At 32.7% G+C, this 14,216-nt stretch overlaps 2 protein-coding genes across 3 annotated transcripts; both read left to right on the plus strand.

The window, feature by feature from the left end:
- Positions 1-142: 142 nt before the first annotated feature.
- LOC106719342 (cathepsin O) lies at positions 143-12,064 on the plus strand. Its single transcript, XM_045683621.1, has 6 exons — positions 143-442; positions 538-848; positions 9,072-9,204; positions 10,818-11,011; positions 11,208-11,327; positions 11,748-12,064. Exons 1-6 carry the CDS (start codon positions 254-256, stop codon positions 11,932-11,934), a joined length of 1,134 nt encoding a protein of 377 aa, XP_045539577.1. The 5' UTR covers positions 143-253; the 3' UTR covers positions 11,935-12,064.
- Positions 2,400-6,056, plus strand: LOC123720910 (putative uncharacterized protein DDB_G0281733). Of its 2 annotated transcripts, none has more exons than XM_045683618.1 (2): positions 2,400-2,688; positions 3,214-6,056. In XM_045683618.1, exon 2 carries the CDS (start codon positions 3,217-3,219, stop codon positions 5,569-5,571), a length of 2,355 nt encoding a protein of 784 aa, XP_045539574.1. In that variant the 5' UTR covers positions 2,400-2,688; positions 3,214-3,216; the 3' UTR covers positions 5,572-6,056. The 2 variants fall into 2 exon arrangements, with proteins under 2 accessions (XP_045539574.1, XP_045539575.1); XM_045683619.1 differs by lacking the exon at positions 2,400-2,688 and having other exon boundaries at positions 3,059-3,999; positions 5,027-5,100.
- Positions 12,065-14,216: the final 2,152 nt, after the last annotated feature.

A 14,216-nucleotide genomic window follows, 5' to 3' on the forward strand; every position in this document is an offset into this window, starting at 1 on the left:
GGTGGGCCAATTTACGAGGTCACATTTATAATTACCTATGTATCCCAAGGTTTACTCTATGGTCTATGCATACTCTATAACCCAACCCTTCGTTTAGTCTTTGATCAAGATGTAACTTTGACGTTTGTTTTTTGATTGACGTTCATTGTCATTTTTATTTGTCGGCAGTCAAAACTTGTTGTTTGTTTCGTGTGCCTTGAGCGGACGTGTTTTCATTTTAGTATTTTATATAATTATTTAACTTATTACCATAATGAAAAAATGGTGGAACTGGATCTTGGGAATAGCATTATTTTGTTTACTGTTTATTGCAATACCTTTAACATTTAGTGGTGATGAAAAAGAAAAATTAAAACCCATGTTCGATAATTACATTCAAAAGTTTAATAAAACTTATAAAGACAATCCAGAGGAATATGAAGCGAGGTTTAAATATTTCGTGGTAAGATATTAAAATGTTATTAATTATACATTAACTTTTTAATGTTCGTTATTGCACAATATAAAGTTACTAAAGTTTTGAAAACTTTTTTTAAGGCGTCCGTACGAGAAATAGAACTTTTCAATTCAGAATCTAGAGGTCCCGAACAGCATAGAGCTCGATATGGTCTGACTAAGCTATCAGATATGTCGAAAGCCGAGTACAGAGATGTCCATTTGTCTGATGAAAAACCACATAAAAGGAAACATCGACAAAATAAGAACTACAATAAGAAAAAAAATAATACGAGCAACGTGTTTGATATCGACGACGCAGAGAGTGATAACTCCTCGGGCAATTCACCTCATAACAATATTTATATTATTATCAGAAAGAAAAGAGCTACTTTGCCTTTAAAAGTTGATTGGTAAGTTTTTATAACACCATACTTCTTAATATTACAAATTTGAAAGTTTGAACGGTTTGTTTGTTATCTTGTAACTTCAGAACAGATGACACATATTAATAATAGTAAATAGACCATTATTTATTGACATCAAGTAGACCATTTTATTGTACATAGACAGAGTCATGGGCGATGGCTAGAATATAAAGTATAAACCAATGGATGTTGTATAAAACACAAATGATTTATTTTTTAGTCTAAAGAATCTGAATAATTAAAAATGGCTTAACTTACATAGAATGTGAATGAATTCACATCTTAATAGTGTCTATTTTTTGCCCACCTTCAAGAATTCATAATTGGTCTAAAACTATGAGATTTATAATAATTATTTCTCATAAAATGTAAGTTTAAATAATTTAATTGGGCTTGGTTATATTTAACAAATTAAAGTTATCTGTTTATTTATATAGGTATTTAGACATAAAAAAATTTTTTTTTTGTAAGTTAGATAAAAGTTACATTATTAATGTCTTATTTGTCTAATTACATAAACAGATAATATGACATTGAACCACACTTATCATATTATTATGCAGCTTTTGTCTATGATTTTTACTGTTTTATTTTTTAATTTACTAAATCAATTGGTCCTATATAAAAGGCCTAAAGTAAAAATTAATGATTTTTACTTTTTTGTGTCAAAAGCTACCTCTTAGTTTAGTTAACAACATACACTAAACACAAATACACATTTACAAGTGTTAATGTTATTTTTTGTTATAATATAAGGGCCTAAGCGGCCTAATTTCTTATATGCTTGAAACTTTGAGAGCCTCTCCTGTAAAGTTATTGATTGGCCCTTATTCATAGGAGCCATCGAAATTTGCGATTCCATTATTTAACTGTACTTACCGCTTTTTCTAATTTAAGTTACACTAGATTTCATGTTCAATACATCTTTGTCCGCTTTAAGGTGACCCCTATGACATAATATATTAAAAATTCTTACCTTACTTGATAATAAAGCTATTAATAGCATAAATAGGTTTTGATATTGGGCCGTGTCATCAGTAGGCTTATAGGCCCAACGGGAAACACCCGCAAAAAAATTATTTCAAGTTAAATTGTTATTTACCAATGTTAGTGGCAACAACAACTTCTTTTACTTCTTATAAGTGTAGATATTAAACAAGGATAATGCTTTTGTAATAATAAGCCACTGTAAGCTTCTTCAATATCACTTTGTTTTGACTTCATCAATATATCCATTTACGGTGATTATCACTAGTAATACAGAAAGGCATTTTATATGTTGAAATAATTATTTTTTTGAACTGTCGGTTTTAATCTTACTTCTTACAAATAAATAATAGTGACATCTTATTAATATTATAAACTAGCTTTTACCCGAGACTCCGTCCGCGCGGAATAAAAAAAATGCACACAAGATAAAGTTCCTATGTCCGTCTCCTAGTTCTAAGCTACCTCCCCATCAATTTTCAGCTAAATCAGTTCGACCGTCTTGAGTTATAAATGGTGTAACTAACACGACTTTCTTTTATATATCGCACCTTTAAAGTAAAACCGTTACTAAACGAAAATTTTCATGAATTGAGTTATCAATGCCATCTATGTAAAATATACGTAAACTACAACATAAACTTGTCATTTTTGTAAAATATTGTATTTTACGCCACCTAGCGGTAAATTAAAGCGTTACTAAACCGAGTTATGATCGGCTCGCGAAATACAATATTGTGTCTATATCAGTAAGAACATGTTCGTAGAAGAGTGATAACGGAAGTTTAAAGTAACAGTGTTATTATTTGGATAAACACGGCTGTAAGTCACAGAAAAGGTAAGTTGTTAATTTGTTTTAATAGGAAAAGTGTTTCAATTTGTTTAAACACAGTTTTTGTGTTATGAAATTACGCAATTCATAATAAAATTTCATTGATAAAATGTTACTGTTTGTATATTCACAGTTTGCTTTTTATTTTTTTAGGTATTATTCCAATAACGTTTATCTATAAAGAGTAACCATTTGTTTAGTTACAGTTTTACAATAAGTAAAGAGTAAATTAAATCATATCCTTAATTACAATAGTGGGACATTTATGTTAGTCACAGTTTATTTCTCTACGTAACGTAAGTTTGCATAAAAATTTTAGAAGTAAAATATTACATTTTGTTTAAATTCCATCTAGTATTAAAATTTACTTCATAGTTTATGAAACAGTTAATAATAACGTTACACATTTCTTTTAGTATCACTTTACTACTAATATAAATAAAAGTTGTACTTAAAGTAACTAAATTTATTTAAGTTAAAATGTCAATCATAATAATTATACGATAATAATAATAAAACCACTTGCTTCAGGTCATGGCGTATTTACGGAACCCACGTTTGTCACGCATTTTGGAGGCTATGGAATCTAAGAAAGATTCCGTAAGTACTGAAAACCCCAAACTAATATCCATGGACGACCTGGATTATAATTTTTCACGCGATGCAAATCCGATTACTGTCGATACTTGTAGATCTCCTTCTTTATTACAAGAACAAGCACTACCTCAGTCCGTTAGTCATACTATGGAAGCTGATGTTCAACCAGTTGATGACGGAATACCAAATCCATATTTGAGCGGTACTGGTTTTCAAGAATTAACTCCAGAAGAAGACCTTACCAGACCAGGTCCTAGCAGTAGACCAAGATCCAATTCAACTAGCTCGAAATCATCTTCAAGTTCATCATCTTCAAGTTCATCATCAACAAGTTCATCTTCATCATCTTCATCTAGTGCGTCTGAATCGGGTAAGGACTTTTCCCCTGATGAGGCAGATTGTGATCCTGATTATGTACCAGCAACCCCACCTAGGCGTGTATTATTTAGCCCCACTCCTCAAAATAGTATCTCTGTACAACTAGTTGAAGAAAATAATTTGGGTCCTCCAGAACAAAACAGAACTCCGAACAAACGAAGGCGTAAAGGATTTCCAAAAGCATCCGTGAGGCAAGATGCTAAAAGACTTCGTAATAGTGGGCAACAATATACTTCTGTGTCCCAGTTAAAAAAAGTCATGCCAAAGAAGCAGATAGGACCCCCATGTGGGGAAAAATGTAGACTAAAGTGCAGCGAATTGATCAAACAGGAAGACAGAGAAATTATTTTTGACAATTATTGGAAAATGGGAGATTTATCTAGACAAAGAGATTATATTGCAAAGTGTATTAATGTTATTACACCTAAGTATCAATATAAAGTACATAATAGCAATAGAGGACCCAAACATTCATTTTCATTCGAGATTAACAATATTAAGCATCGTATCTGTAAAACATTCTTCAAGAACACATTGGCCATTAATAATCGACCTATTGCAACTGTAATAGCAAAAAAGAACCAAGCGGGAACGATTGAAGAAGAAAAAAGGGGTAAACATGGAAAACAGTACAAAATAAGCTCAGATATAATTAAAGGAATAAAAAACCACATAGACTCAATCCCAAGAATTGAATCTCATTATGTAAGACAACAAACGACTCGTGAATTTATTGATGGGGGTAAAAACCTTACAGATCTTTATACCGACTACCAAACACAATGCTTGAGTGATGGTGTTGAAGCTGCTAAAATTCATACATATAGAAAAGTGTTTAATGAAGATTACAACATTGGCTTTCACACACCTAAAAAAGACCAGTGCGAACTATGCATTAGCTTTAAAAACGCTGTTGATAAAACAATAGAATTACAAAACAGATACGACCAACACCAGCTTGAAAAAGAATTATGTCGCCAGGAAAAGTCAAATGACAAAACAATGGTTAAGGAAAACTACATTGTTGCCTGTTATGACCTCCAGGCAGTGTTGCCTCTTCCGAAAGGAGATGTTTCTACTTTATATTACAAGTGTAAGCTCAATGTTTGTAATTTTACTATAAGTGAATTAGCGAAAGACTATTGTGATTGTTTTGTCTGGAGCGAGGTCGAGGCATTAAGAGGAGCTAACGAAATAGCAACGTGTGTTTGGAAGTATTTGACAAAGAGGGCATCAGAAATAAATGACAATAATTTACGAATCACATTTTATTCTGATAATTGCTGTGGTCAGCAAAAGAATAAGTTTATGTTTTCTATGTATTTATATGCCTTATCTGTTCTTAAAATTAAGTCTATTACGCACAAATATTTAATTAGTGGGCACACACAAAACGAAAACGATTCTGTTCACTCTGTGATAGAAAAAGCCGTTAAAAAGTGCTTACGTTCTGGTCCTGTGTACACACCAGATCAATACGTGGCCATTATCAGAACTGCACGAAAGAAAGGCAATCCTTACAATGTTACCGAAATGTGCTATTCAGACTTTGTTGATATAAAAAATCTTACAGAGATATGCGGTGCTCAATTTTCAAAAAATACTGAAGGCGGAACAGTTAAAATGAGTGACATTAAAATAATGAAATTTGAAAAACATCAAGATTTCAACCACGTTGGCATTTATTATAAAACTTCCTACTCGGATACAGATTTCAAAGAAATACAATTCCGTAACAATCGTTCGTCTCGAACACGTACTAGCACTGATCTTCAAGATTTCCAGTTGAAGCCTTTATATCAGTCTAGATTAAAATTAAGTGATAGAAAAAACAGCGACCTAAAGAGTTTAATTAACAGTAATATAATACCACAGAGTTACGCATTGTCATATTACAACAGCATCTTGTTTTAGCAATACTAAAACGAGATGTTATTGTAATAAGACAACTTATTATTGATGATTATTGATTTAGAAAAACAATAAGTATAACATTATTTTTAAGTTTTTTACGAGATTAATTTTTTATATAACATTTTATATGGCAATAGGTTTGCCTCATTATTCTAATTAAGTGATACCTACAAGTCAACATAACTTTGATTAGCCCTGAGTAGCTTTTGTGGATAGGGAAATAATGCTGTGATTGTAACTTTGTTAAATTAAGTAAAATGCTATTTCCAATTGGTTTGTTCCTCGTCAAACTGATTGTAAAAATGTAATAAGATACATAACAAGTAGTTAATATAGTAAGATACGTACATGCTGTGATTTAAAGGTACAAATTTCTCAAGACTGATTGATAAATAACTATGCCAAATGATTGTATGGATCTCTCTTTAAATTATAATAAAACACTATTAATTTTGGAATGTTTTTTTATTTGGTAATATTATAACACCACAGCAAATGCCAACTTTATGATTTTTAATTTAAATGTTAAATAATATTATTGTATTTATGAAATTTTAATAGTTTTCTATTTAGTAACATCAGTTGCACTGTAATTTCATAGTAATATACCATAATGAACAAATTATTAATGGTAAAGTGTTACTATAATAATATAAATCAAAATAAATAATACTGTAAATGAAAAAAAAATTACTTTCGTAAATCACGTGTCATAATGTAAACAGAGATCTATAATAAGACCTCATTAAATGTCTTAAAGAACCCTACACTCAGATTTTATTGACAAAAAATGGTGACTTTTTTCTAATATTGGCTCTCCTGTAAAATTTTATAATTTCGTTTAGTAACGGTTTTACTTTAAAGGTGCGATATATAGATAAGATGCTAATGTTTAGATGGATGGATGAGTGGATGTTTGTTTGAAGTTATCTTCGAAACAGCTCAATGGATCTTGATGAAATTTGGCACAGATGTAGAACATAATCTAAAAGAACACTTTGGCTACATAGTACGATTTGTTTAATTCTGCGCGGACGGAGTCGCGGGCGACATCTAGTGGGATATACTAGTTTTTCTTTTAAATTACGCATGGACGAAGTCGCTAGCAACTGCCATTGTTTCAATATTTCGGCTGTGTAAACGCAGGGCAATTGTACTGTGTTACAGTATCCCAATTGAAATACACTAGCTCTTGCTTGTGTTTTCGTGAGTGAAATAAAAAAAAAACTTAAGTTACTCCATTTTTCATAAGATGCCTTCCATTAAATATCTCGTAAAAATAAGACTTTTCGTTTCGGAGCGTAAATACGGACTTGCGACACACGGACAAAAATTTAGAAAATTGATTTTTTCGTTAAAATTAACTAAAAGCAACTCAAGTAGGTACATAATGTTCGCGAAACTTGATTATTTTATGTTATATACAGGCTGTCCATTTTTATCAATTGTATAGATAAGTACATTAGTAATATTGCCCAGTTGTTTACAATAATGCAATTTTATGCAATAATGTACTTGAGGGTTTCAAGTAAATGACTAGTTTAACATATTATAAAAAGCAATTAAGGTATATAAACCAGTTTTGGATGTAGGTTCTTAAATAAAATTTTTGCATTCATGGTTATGCATTTAGTATACAAAACAAACCTTACACATTTTTTAAATAATTAAATTCGTTATTAATTTAACGTCCCATGTCCCTGATATTAAGAAGATGCATCTTATCTATACTTAATTTTCATCATCATCAGCTCACTGTACGTACCCACCGAGGGCCTCGGAGCCTCCCCTAAGTTAGGTGTGACTAGGACATAGTCAAAACCACGCTGGCCAAGTGCGGGTTGACTACACACATATCATTGAATTTTTCCTCAGATATGTGCAGGTTGCATCACGATGTTTTCCTTCACCATAAGAACGTCGGATAAATGTTCATATGTAAATCGAAAAACACATTGGTACGAGGCGGGATCCGAACCCAGGACCTGCAAAATGCAAGTCAAGTGTTTAACCCCTGAGCCACCGACGCTCTCATACACATACATACATATTATAAAGAGGAAATATTTGATTGTTTGTATTGAGTAAGTTAAGAAAGCAATTTGAACAATTCTTTCACTTTTGCGAAGCTACACTACACTATCCCCGTTTGACATAAGCTATTTTTTTTACTAGAGTTTTCTTAATTTCGTAAATATTTATAATAGTTAGTAGAAAAACACAAAATATTTAATCCAAATCTTTTTTACGATTGAAATTTTTAAACATTACTCGTTTTTGCATATTCCAAATATAAGTAACGTTGTAAGAATTAAACGAAATACAAGACGTTAATTCCAAAAATGAGATGTAAACTTAACGTAACCTATTTTATTTCTGGGGTGCCTCCGTCGAGGTGTTCGTGGATTGACCTTTTGTTACTGGCAAATTATGTTACTTGTAACATGTTTGTAGATCTAAATATTCTATAAAATATAAAAAAATATAAAACCAAAACGAAAAAGGCATAGTAACTAACATATTTTATGCTAATTAATAGTTCAAAATTTTCCATAATTAAAAACGTGTTACTGGGCAAAGACATACCAAAGGCAAATTAAGTTTAAGCAAGGATTGACTTTAAGAATGGAATTTCTTTGCTCTAATAACTTATAACTTACACCTAGGCCAAGCTTGCATACCACGAATTATACGCAGCTAAGTTGCAATCCAATAACTTGAAGTTATAGTGTCCAATTGACCGTGTGACCTGAATAACTTGTAATATTCTTTAACTTTATGAATAATTAACCTTACTAGTATTATAAACGTGAATGTTTAGATGGATGGATGGATGTTTGTTTGACGGTTTCTCTAGAGGGGCTCAACGGATCTTGACGAAATTTGGCGTAGACGTAGAACATAGTGTGTGTGTTCCGAGCGGATGGAGTCGCGGGCGACAACTATGTTATATAAAAAAGAATAAGCTAATAATAATTACTTTCAAAAATACTACTAACAAACGTGACTGTACCCTTTTAACATTATTCAAGAACACTAATCGAATCAGATGACGACTGAGGGCTTATCGCGAAAATACGCGAGAACGTTTTTGTAACTTCATCGACAAAATTCGTATTTGAATTTTTGAAGCGCCCTAAACGAGCGTAAAGTGTACCAACAAATCTCATAAAGTTTTGTCGTCGATGACGAATACGTTTTCGCATTTGTCACAAATATTCGTGATAGACCTTTGATAATTTAAAATCAGTGAATCTGTTTAGGCTACCAAACGTGTCATTTGAACAAATATATCAGAAAACTAGCTGTCGCCCGCGACTCCGCAATCTATCTACATCTATGCAAAATTTCATCGAGATCCCTTAAGTCGTTATGGAAATACCTTCCAACAAACATCCATCCATCCATCTAAACAGTCGCGATATCGCGTTCGTCAAATGTCTGCGCCCGTCTCGTCGTCCTTATTTCGTGAGCTCTGTTTGTTAAATATTTTGTTTCAGGAGGGACAAAGGCGTTGTAGGCCCTGTCAGAGATCAAGGTCTGTGCGGAGCGTGCTGGGCGTTCAGCACGGTGGGTGTCATGGAGTCAATGGCGGCCATGTCCACGGGGAAGCTGCAGCCCCTCAGTGTACAGGTGAGAGATGACAGATTAGCAACGCAACCGCAACCTTTGCTTTCTCGGGGACAGAAATCTATTTCTACAATAACAAATGACGCATTGAGAACCCTCCTCCCTTCTCAACCACTTCCAACTCCCCACTTCCCTTCCTTTAATGAAAAGGATGTGAAGAGAAAGGGGACTAAAAGTAAGTCTTCAGCACGCACACTCATCAAATTGTACGCGGAATTAATTCCACTTCATTCCCGTCTTCTGTGTGGTCGTGGTATTACACCGGGCAAGCTCCATTCGTGTAACGAATGTTGTTGCTGGCGTCCACCACTGTTAGCACAATTTTACTGTAACTGTATAATTCCACTACTTTGTCTGTCTCTTTTGTAAAAGTGTCTATTTCGACTTAGGTGGTAGTCGCCCGACTTTACCGCGCGCGTCCTCTCTTTTATCACAGAGTCGCGTTATTATCTGCTTAGTGGAAATATGCACTAACAGTAACAAGTTTTGAGTGGCAAGTGCATTCGTCGACCGGTTATAAGATTTTTGCTTGTTTTTTTTTTCGAAACTGGGACTTTCGAGATATATGTTTTTCTGTGGTTGTTTACCTTTTTAAGGACTCTTTTTGGGGGCCATTGAACCGAAGTTGACATAAATTAATTTTGCATAAGACTAACTGTGTTTTGTCGTCTTTAAATCTTAATTCTTACTAATATTATAAATGCGAAAGTTTATTGATGGATGTTTGCTTGAAATTATCTCCAGAACGGCTGAACGAAACTTGATGAAATTTGGAACAGATGTAGAACAGAGTCTGAAAGAACACATCGGCTACGTTTTTTTGATTCCGCGCGGACGGAGTCGCGGGCAAAAGCTAGTACTGAATATATTGCTTCACTAATTGTTGAAGTTTGAATTTTGAAAGTGGAATCTGATTTCTCGCTCAAAAAAGAAGTCTACTTAATGTAGGTCAGTTGTTGATTTTGAATAAAGTCATGTGCAATACGCAAAATTATCTTTTTTGTGTGTTGATTATTCAAATGTATAAAGTAGATTTGTCAATTTTTTGATCTATAGGTACATAATTTTGATCTATAGGTAAAATTGGAGAGTTTGTATGTAATATTGAAAAATCATAGTTCACATGACGCATTTGCCTAAAAAACCAGCAACGCCGCATTTACTCTGGTGTTGTGGATATCTATGGGCGTTAACTAAAAGGCGATCCGCTGCTCGTTTATCATTTACATTTTACATTTACTTAATATTATAAACTAGCTTTTACCCGCGACTCCGTCCGCGCGGAAAATAAAAATAGAAAACGGGGTAAAAATTATCCTATGTCCGTTTCCTGGTTCTAAGCTACCTGCCCACCAATTTTCAGTCAAATCGATTCAGTCGTTCTTGAGTTATAAATGGTGTAACTAACACGACTTTCTTTTATATATATAGATATATAGATGTCAAAGTTTAGATGGATGGATGTTTGTTTGAAGGTATCTCCGGAACAGCTCAACGGATTTTGATAATATAACTGGAGGAACACATCGATTATTTTTTTTAATCCCGCGCGGCCGGAGTCACGGACGACAGCTAGTTTCCTATAAAGACAAGATAAAACCTGACAATATTTTCAGGAAGCAATAGACTGTGCGGGTCTTGGCAACAGCGGATGCGAAGGTGGCGATATCTGTCTGCTGCTGGATTGGCTGATGATGACGGATACTCCAGTGCTGGCCGACAAGGAGTACCCGCTGAAGCTCCGCGATGGCGTATGTAGAGCTAATACCACAGCGACTGGTGTACGAGTTGACAGCTTTACTTGTAATGAGTAAGTTGGTATTTTTAATATAGTGTTACCACTTATTTCTCGAACTGGTCACGATGAAATTAGGCTTAGAAACAGGCTACTAATTAAGGTTTTTTTTTTAACTCCGCACGGACGAATTCGCGTGCTATAGCTATATTATAAAAGTGCTTCGTTAGTCAAAATATGAAGGGTTAAAGGATACTTGTTTATTTCTCAGCTTTGTGGATACTGAGGATAAGATACTAGAAATGATCGCAACTCATGGCCCTGTGACAGTCGCTGTCAACGCTCTCACATGGCAGAATTATTTAGGCGGTGTCATACAATATCACTGCAGGTAAATATCTACCTATAACTTTTCAGATAAGAAAGTATCATTGATCTAGACATGTTAATAATCGCTAAAAAAAGTTTTGAAAAATATTTGCTTCGGTAAAAAAGTAAAAGCCTTTATAATTTATTTTAATCTATCTTTTTTGGTTGCATAATTTTATTAAATAAATATTTACTAATCTTGTTTATATAAAATATAAATTTGAATAAATTATTTTTAGTTTTTGGCGTATCTAAATAAAATAAAATGAATTAATTAAATAACGTAATAATGGGCGTGTATGGGGAGGGGGAAATACTGTAGCCTCGCGACTTAGGAAAAAACTTATTAACTATTTCTAGTTTTGTATCTATTTACCCCATTTAATGATAACTTTTAGTGTGCAATGTGTTTTCTTTGAATGAACATTTGACGTCTTTCCAGCGGAGAACCACGTGATTTAAATCACGCTGTCCAACTGATTGGTTACGATCTGTCCGCTGACGTCCCTCATTATATTGTGAAGAACTCTTGGGGCAAAGAGTTTGGCAATGCTGGCTATTTGAATTTAGCTATTGGCACCAATGTTTGCGGATTGGCTAATGAAGTGGCATCAATTGACATAAAATAAAACATATTCTAATTATGTATAGGATAAGAGGTTTTGTGATCCATCCACGATAATTCTGTATAGGTTATAATAAGTATAAAGTTGAAATATGGAATCCTCATTTAAAAGCATGTCTAAAGCCGCATTCACATTTGTCTGACGTGTTGTGTCGTGATGCGTCAGAAAGGTATCGGTCTCATACAATTAATATGGTTGCGTGCACACTTCTCTGACGCAGTGTGTTGTGATGGCTTGTGTCGTGTCGCGTCGTTAGCGATCCCGGTCCGCGTCAGTTGGGTGAGGTGCGGGGGACGGCGCAGCGACACAACACAGCGGGTCGGACTAGTGTACACGCGCACGTGTTGTGTTGTGACGCGTCAGAAGTTAGAAATTCTAAAATACTGATGAAATTTTTCAGCATCACTCTCAAGCTCTTTAACGAGACAATGAAACTCGCCTTTAGTCTCTCTTTTTGTATTTACTGGATGTATCCAATATCTTCTTCTCTTTCTTTGTTTTATTAGAAGTGTTGCCAGTGCCAATAACTGCATATCTTCTTCATAATCTGAATCTGAATCGTATGATTCATGAAAAAACATTGCGAATGTGTAAACTCTCTGAGAGCTATAACGGAACTGATTAAAAATGCGTCATAACGCGTCACATAGATGTGAACAGTAGCCATCACGACAGAAAGCATCACGACACAACACGTCAGATAAATGTGAATGCGGCTTAAGTCGTCTGGTAAACTATATTGACAATTATGTCGTAATAAATATTTCAAATATTTACTTTGTTATGCGTTGCTTCCTTGTCGTATCGATACGAACACTCGAACGGTGTGGATAGGTTTGTAGAAAAATCATGAAACATTCATTACGTGTTACTTAAATTTAAGTCATCAGAAATGGATGGAGGATGGGTAGTCTAAAACCTCACTGTCACCTGTGGGTTGTTGGGGTCAAAAAATTAACTAAATATGACCTCTAAAAATCATATTAACAAATAATGTTTGTTTGTAAAGTGGTTGTTGGTAGTTTGTTGTATTCCATTGCAAAAATCTTGGATGGACTATAATGTTACATTTGTTAGTAAAAAAATTATTTTACACTGGTTCTAGATGTTTATTTGCAAGAGTTTTTTTTAAATGTGATATTTTAAAGTATTTTTGTGTTTTTAAATTAATTTCTTCGAATTCCAGAGTTGTGAAGTAAAATATAGATAATATCTGATGTTTTTCAAATACTCTATTCTCTCTTTTTATTATAATTAAAATAATAATAACGTGTTCAATGTGCCTTAAATAATAAATGCTCAGACAATTTATTAATTAAGAATAATTAGTACTAATTTTAATGATTGATTAGATCGATTTATTAATAGCTCTCTGTTTAAAATAGTTTTTGAAAAAAAAACATTAAAAAATATCAAAAAATAAACCGTCCATTTTTTTTAGAAATGTTACAAAATTTATTGTGCTTTATAAAATGAATTTGTTGTTAAGAAAAAATATGTTAAATGGTTGAACTTATTTATGTCTTGTAAATTTTTTTTAGTGATAGTGAATCCTCTCAAAGTCGAATTAATTATTCTTGCCATTTTTTTTTGTAGAATAAATTTTTCTTCATAGACAATGATGTCCATGTGGCCAACCTTTTATTTACTTTGTTAAAAAAATAATAATTGGAAAATATTTAAACACTATTAAAACGAAAAAAAAATTTAAGGCTGAAAAATGGCAGGTATTTTATTACAAATAATAATAAAAAATATATAATATAAATATAAATTATTAAGATGATAAAAAAATAGTTTTATGTGATTATCATTTTATTTGGAAGAAAATTTTTTTGATATTTCAAATGTTGAATTTTTCGATTTTTTTTTTGGAGTGCAGCTTTCTAAAATTGTCTACTCCATTTACGTATCTTTAAATTTAAAATCTTAACTGAGAAAACATTCCATATATCTTTGTTAAATTAGTACAATCATTATTGAAAAAAAAAAAAAAAAAACTAATGAAAACCACCCTCGTTTTAAGTTAACGTGTCAGAATTATTTTAAATTTATACTCTGTTATACTTTAATTTACCTTTAATACATAATCTGTAAAATCCTCAAATATCATGTTGTTTTTCATAATATTTAAGTGCCATTTTTTGTAGTTACATAATATGGTTAGTCGTGTTTTTAGTGCTTTTAAATAAATTTTTAATATTATTTTGTGTTTTTTTTATCCTAAAAGTTCATCAATTCATCATAGACACATTCATAGATTTGCGCGCGCTTTTAAATGTCAA

The sequence above is a fragment of the Papilio machaon genome, chromosome 22 (genome assembly GCF_912999745.1).
Source record: "Papilio machaon chromosome 22, ilPapMach1.1, whole genome shotgun sequence".
NCBI classification, from domain to species: domain Eukaryota; kingdom Metazoa; phylum Arthropoda; class Insecta; order Lepidoptera; family Papilionidae; genus Papilio; species Papilio machaon.

Coding starts and splice junctions, on each gene's coding strand:
- LOC123720910 (XM_045683618.1), top strand. CDS start 3,217: ATGGCGTATTTACGGAACCCACGTTTGTCACGCATTTTGGAGGCTATG.
- LOC106719342 (XM_045683621.1), top strand. CDS start 254: ATGAAAAAATGGTGGAACTGGATCTTGGGAATAGCATTATTTTGTTTA. Junction 443..537: donor CGAGGTTTAAATATTTCGTG/GTAAGATATTAA, acceptor ACTTTTTTTAAG/GCGTCCGTACGAGAAATAGA. Junction 849..9,071: donor TTGCCTTTAAAAGTTGATTG/GTAAGTTTTTAT, acceptor ATTTTGTTTCAG/GAGGGACAAAGGCGTTGTAG.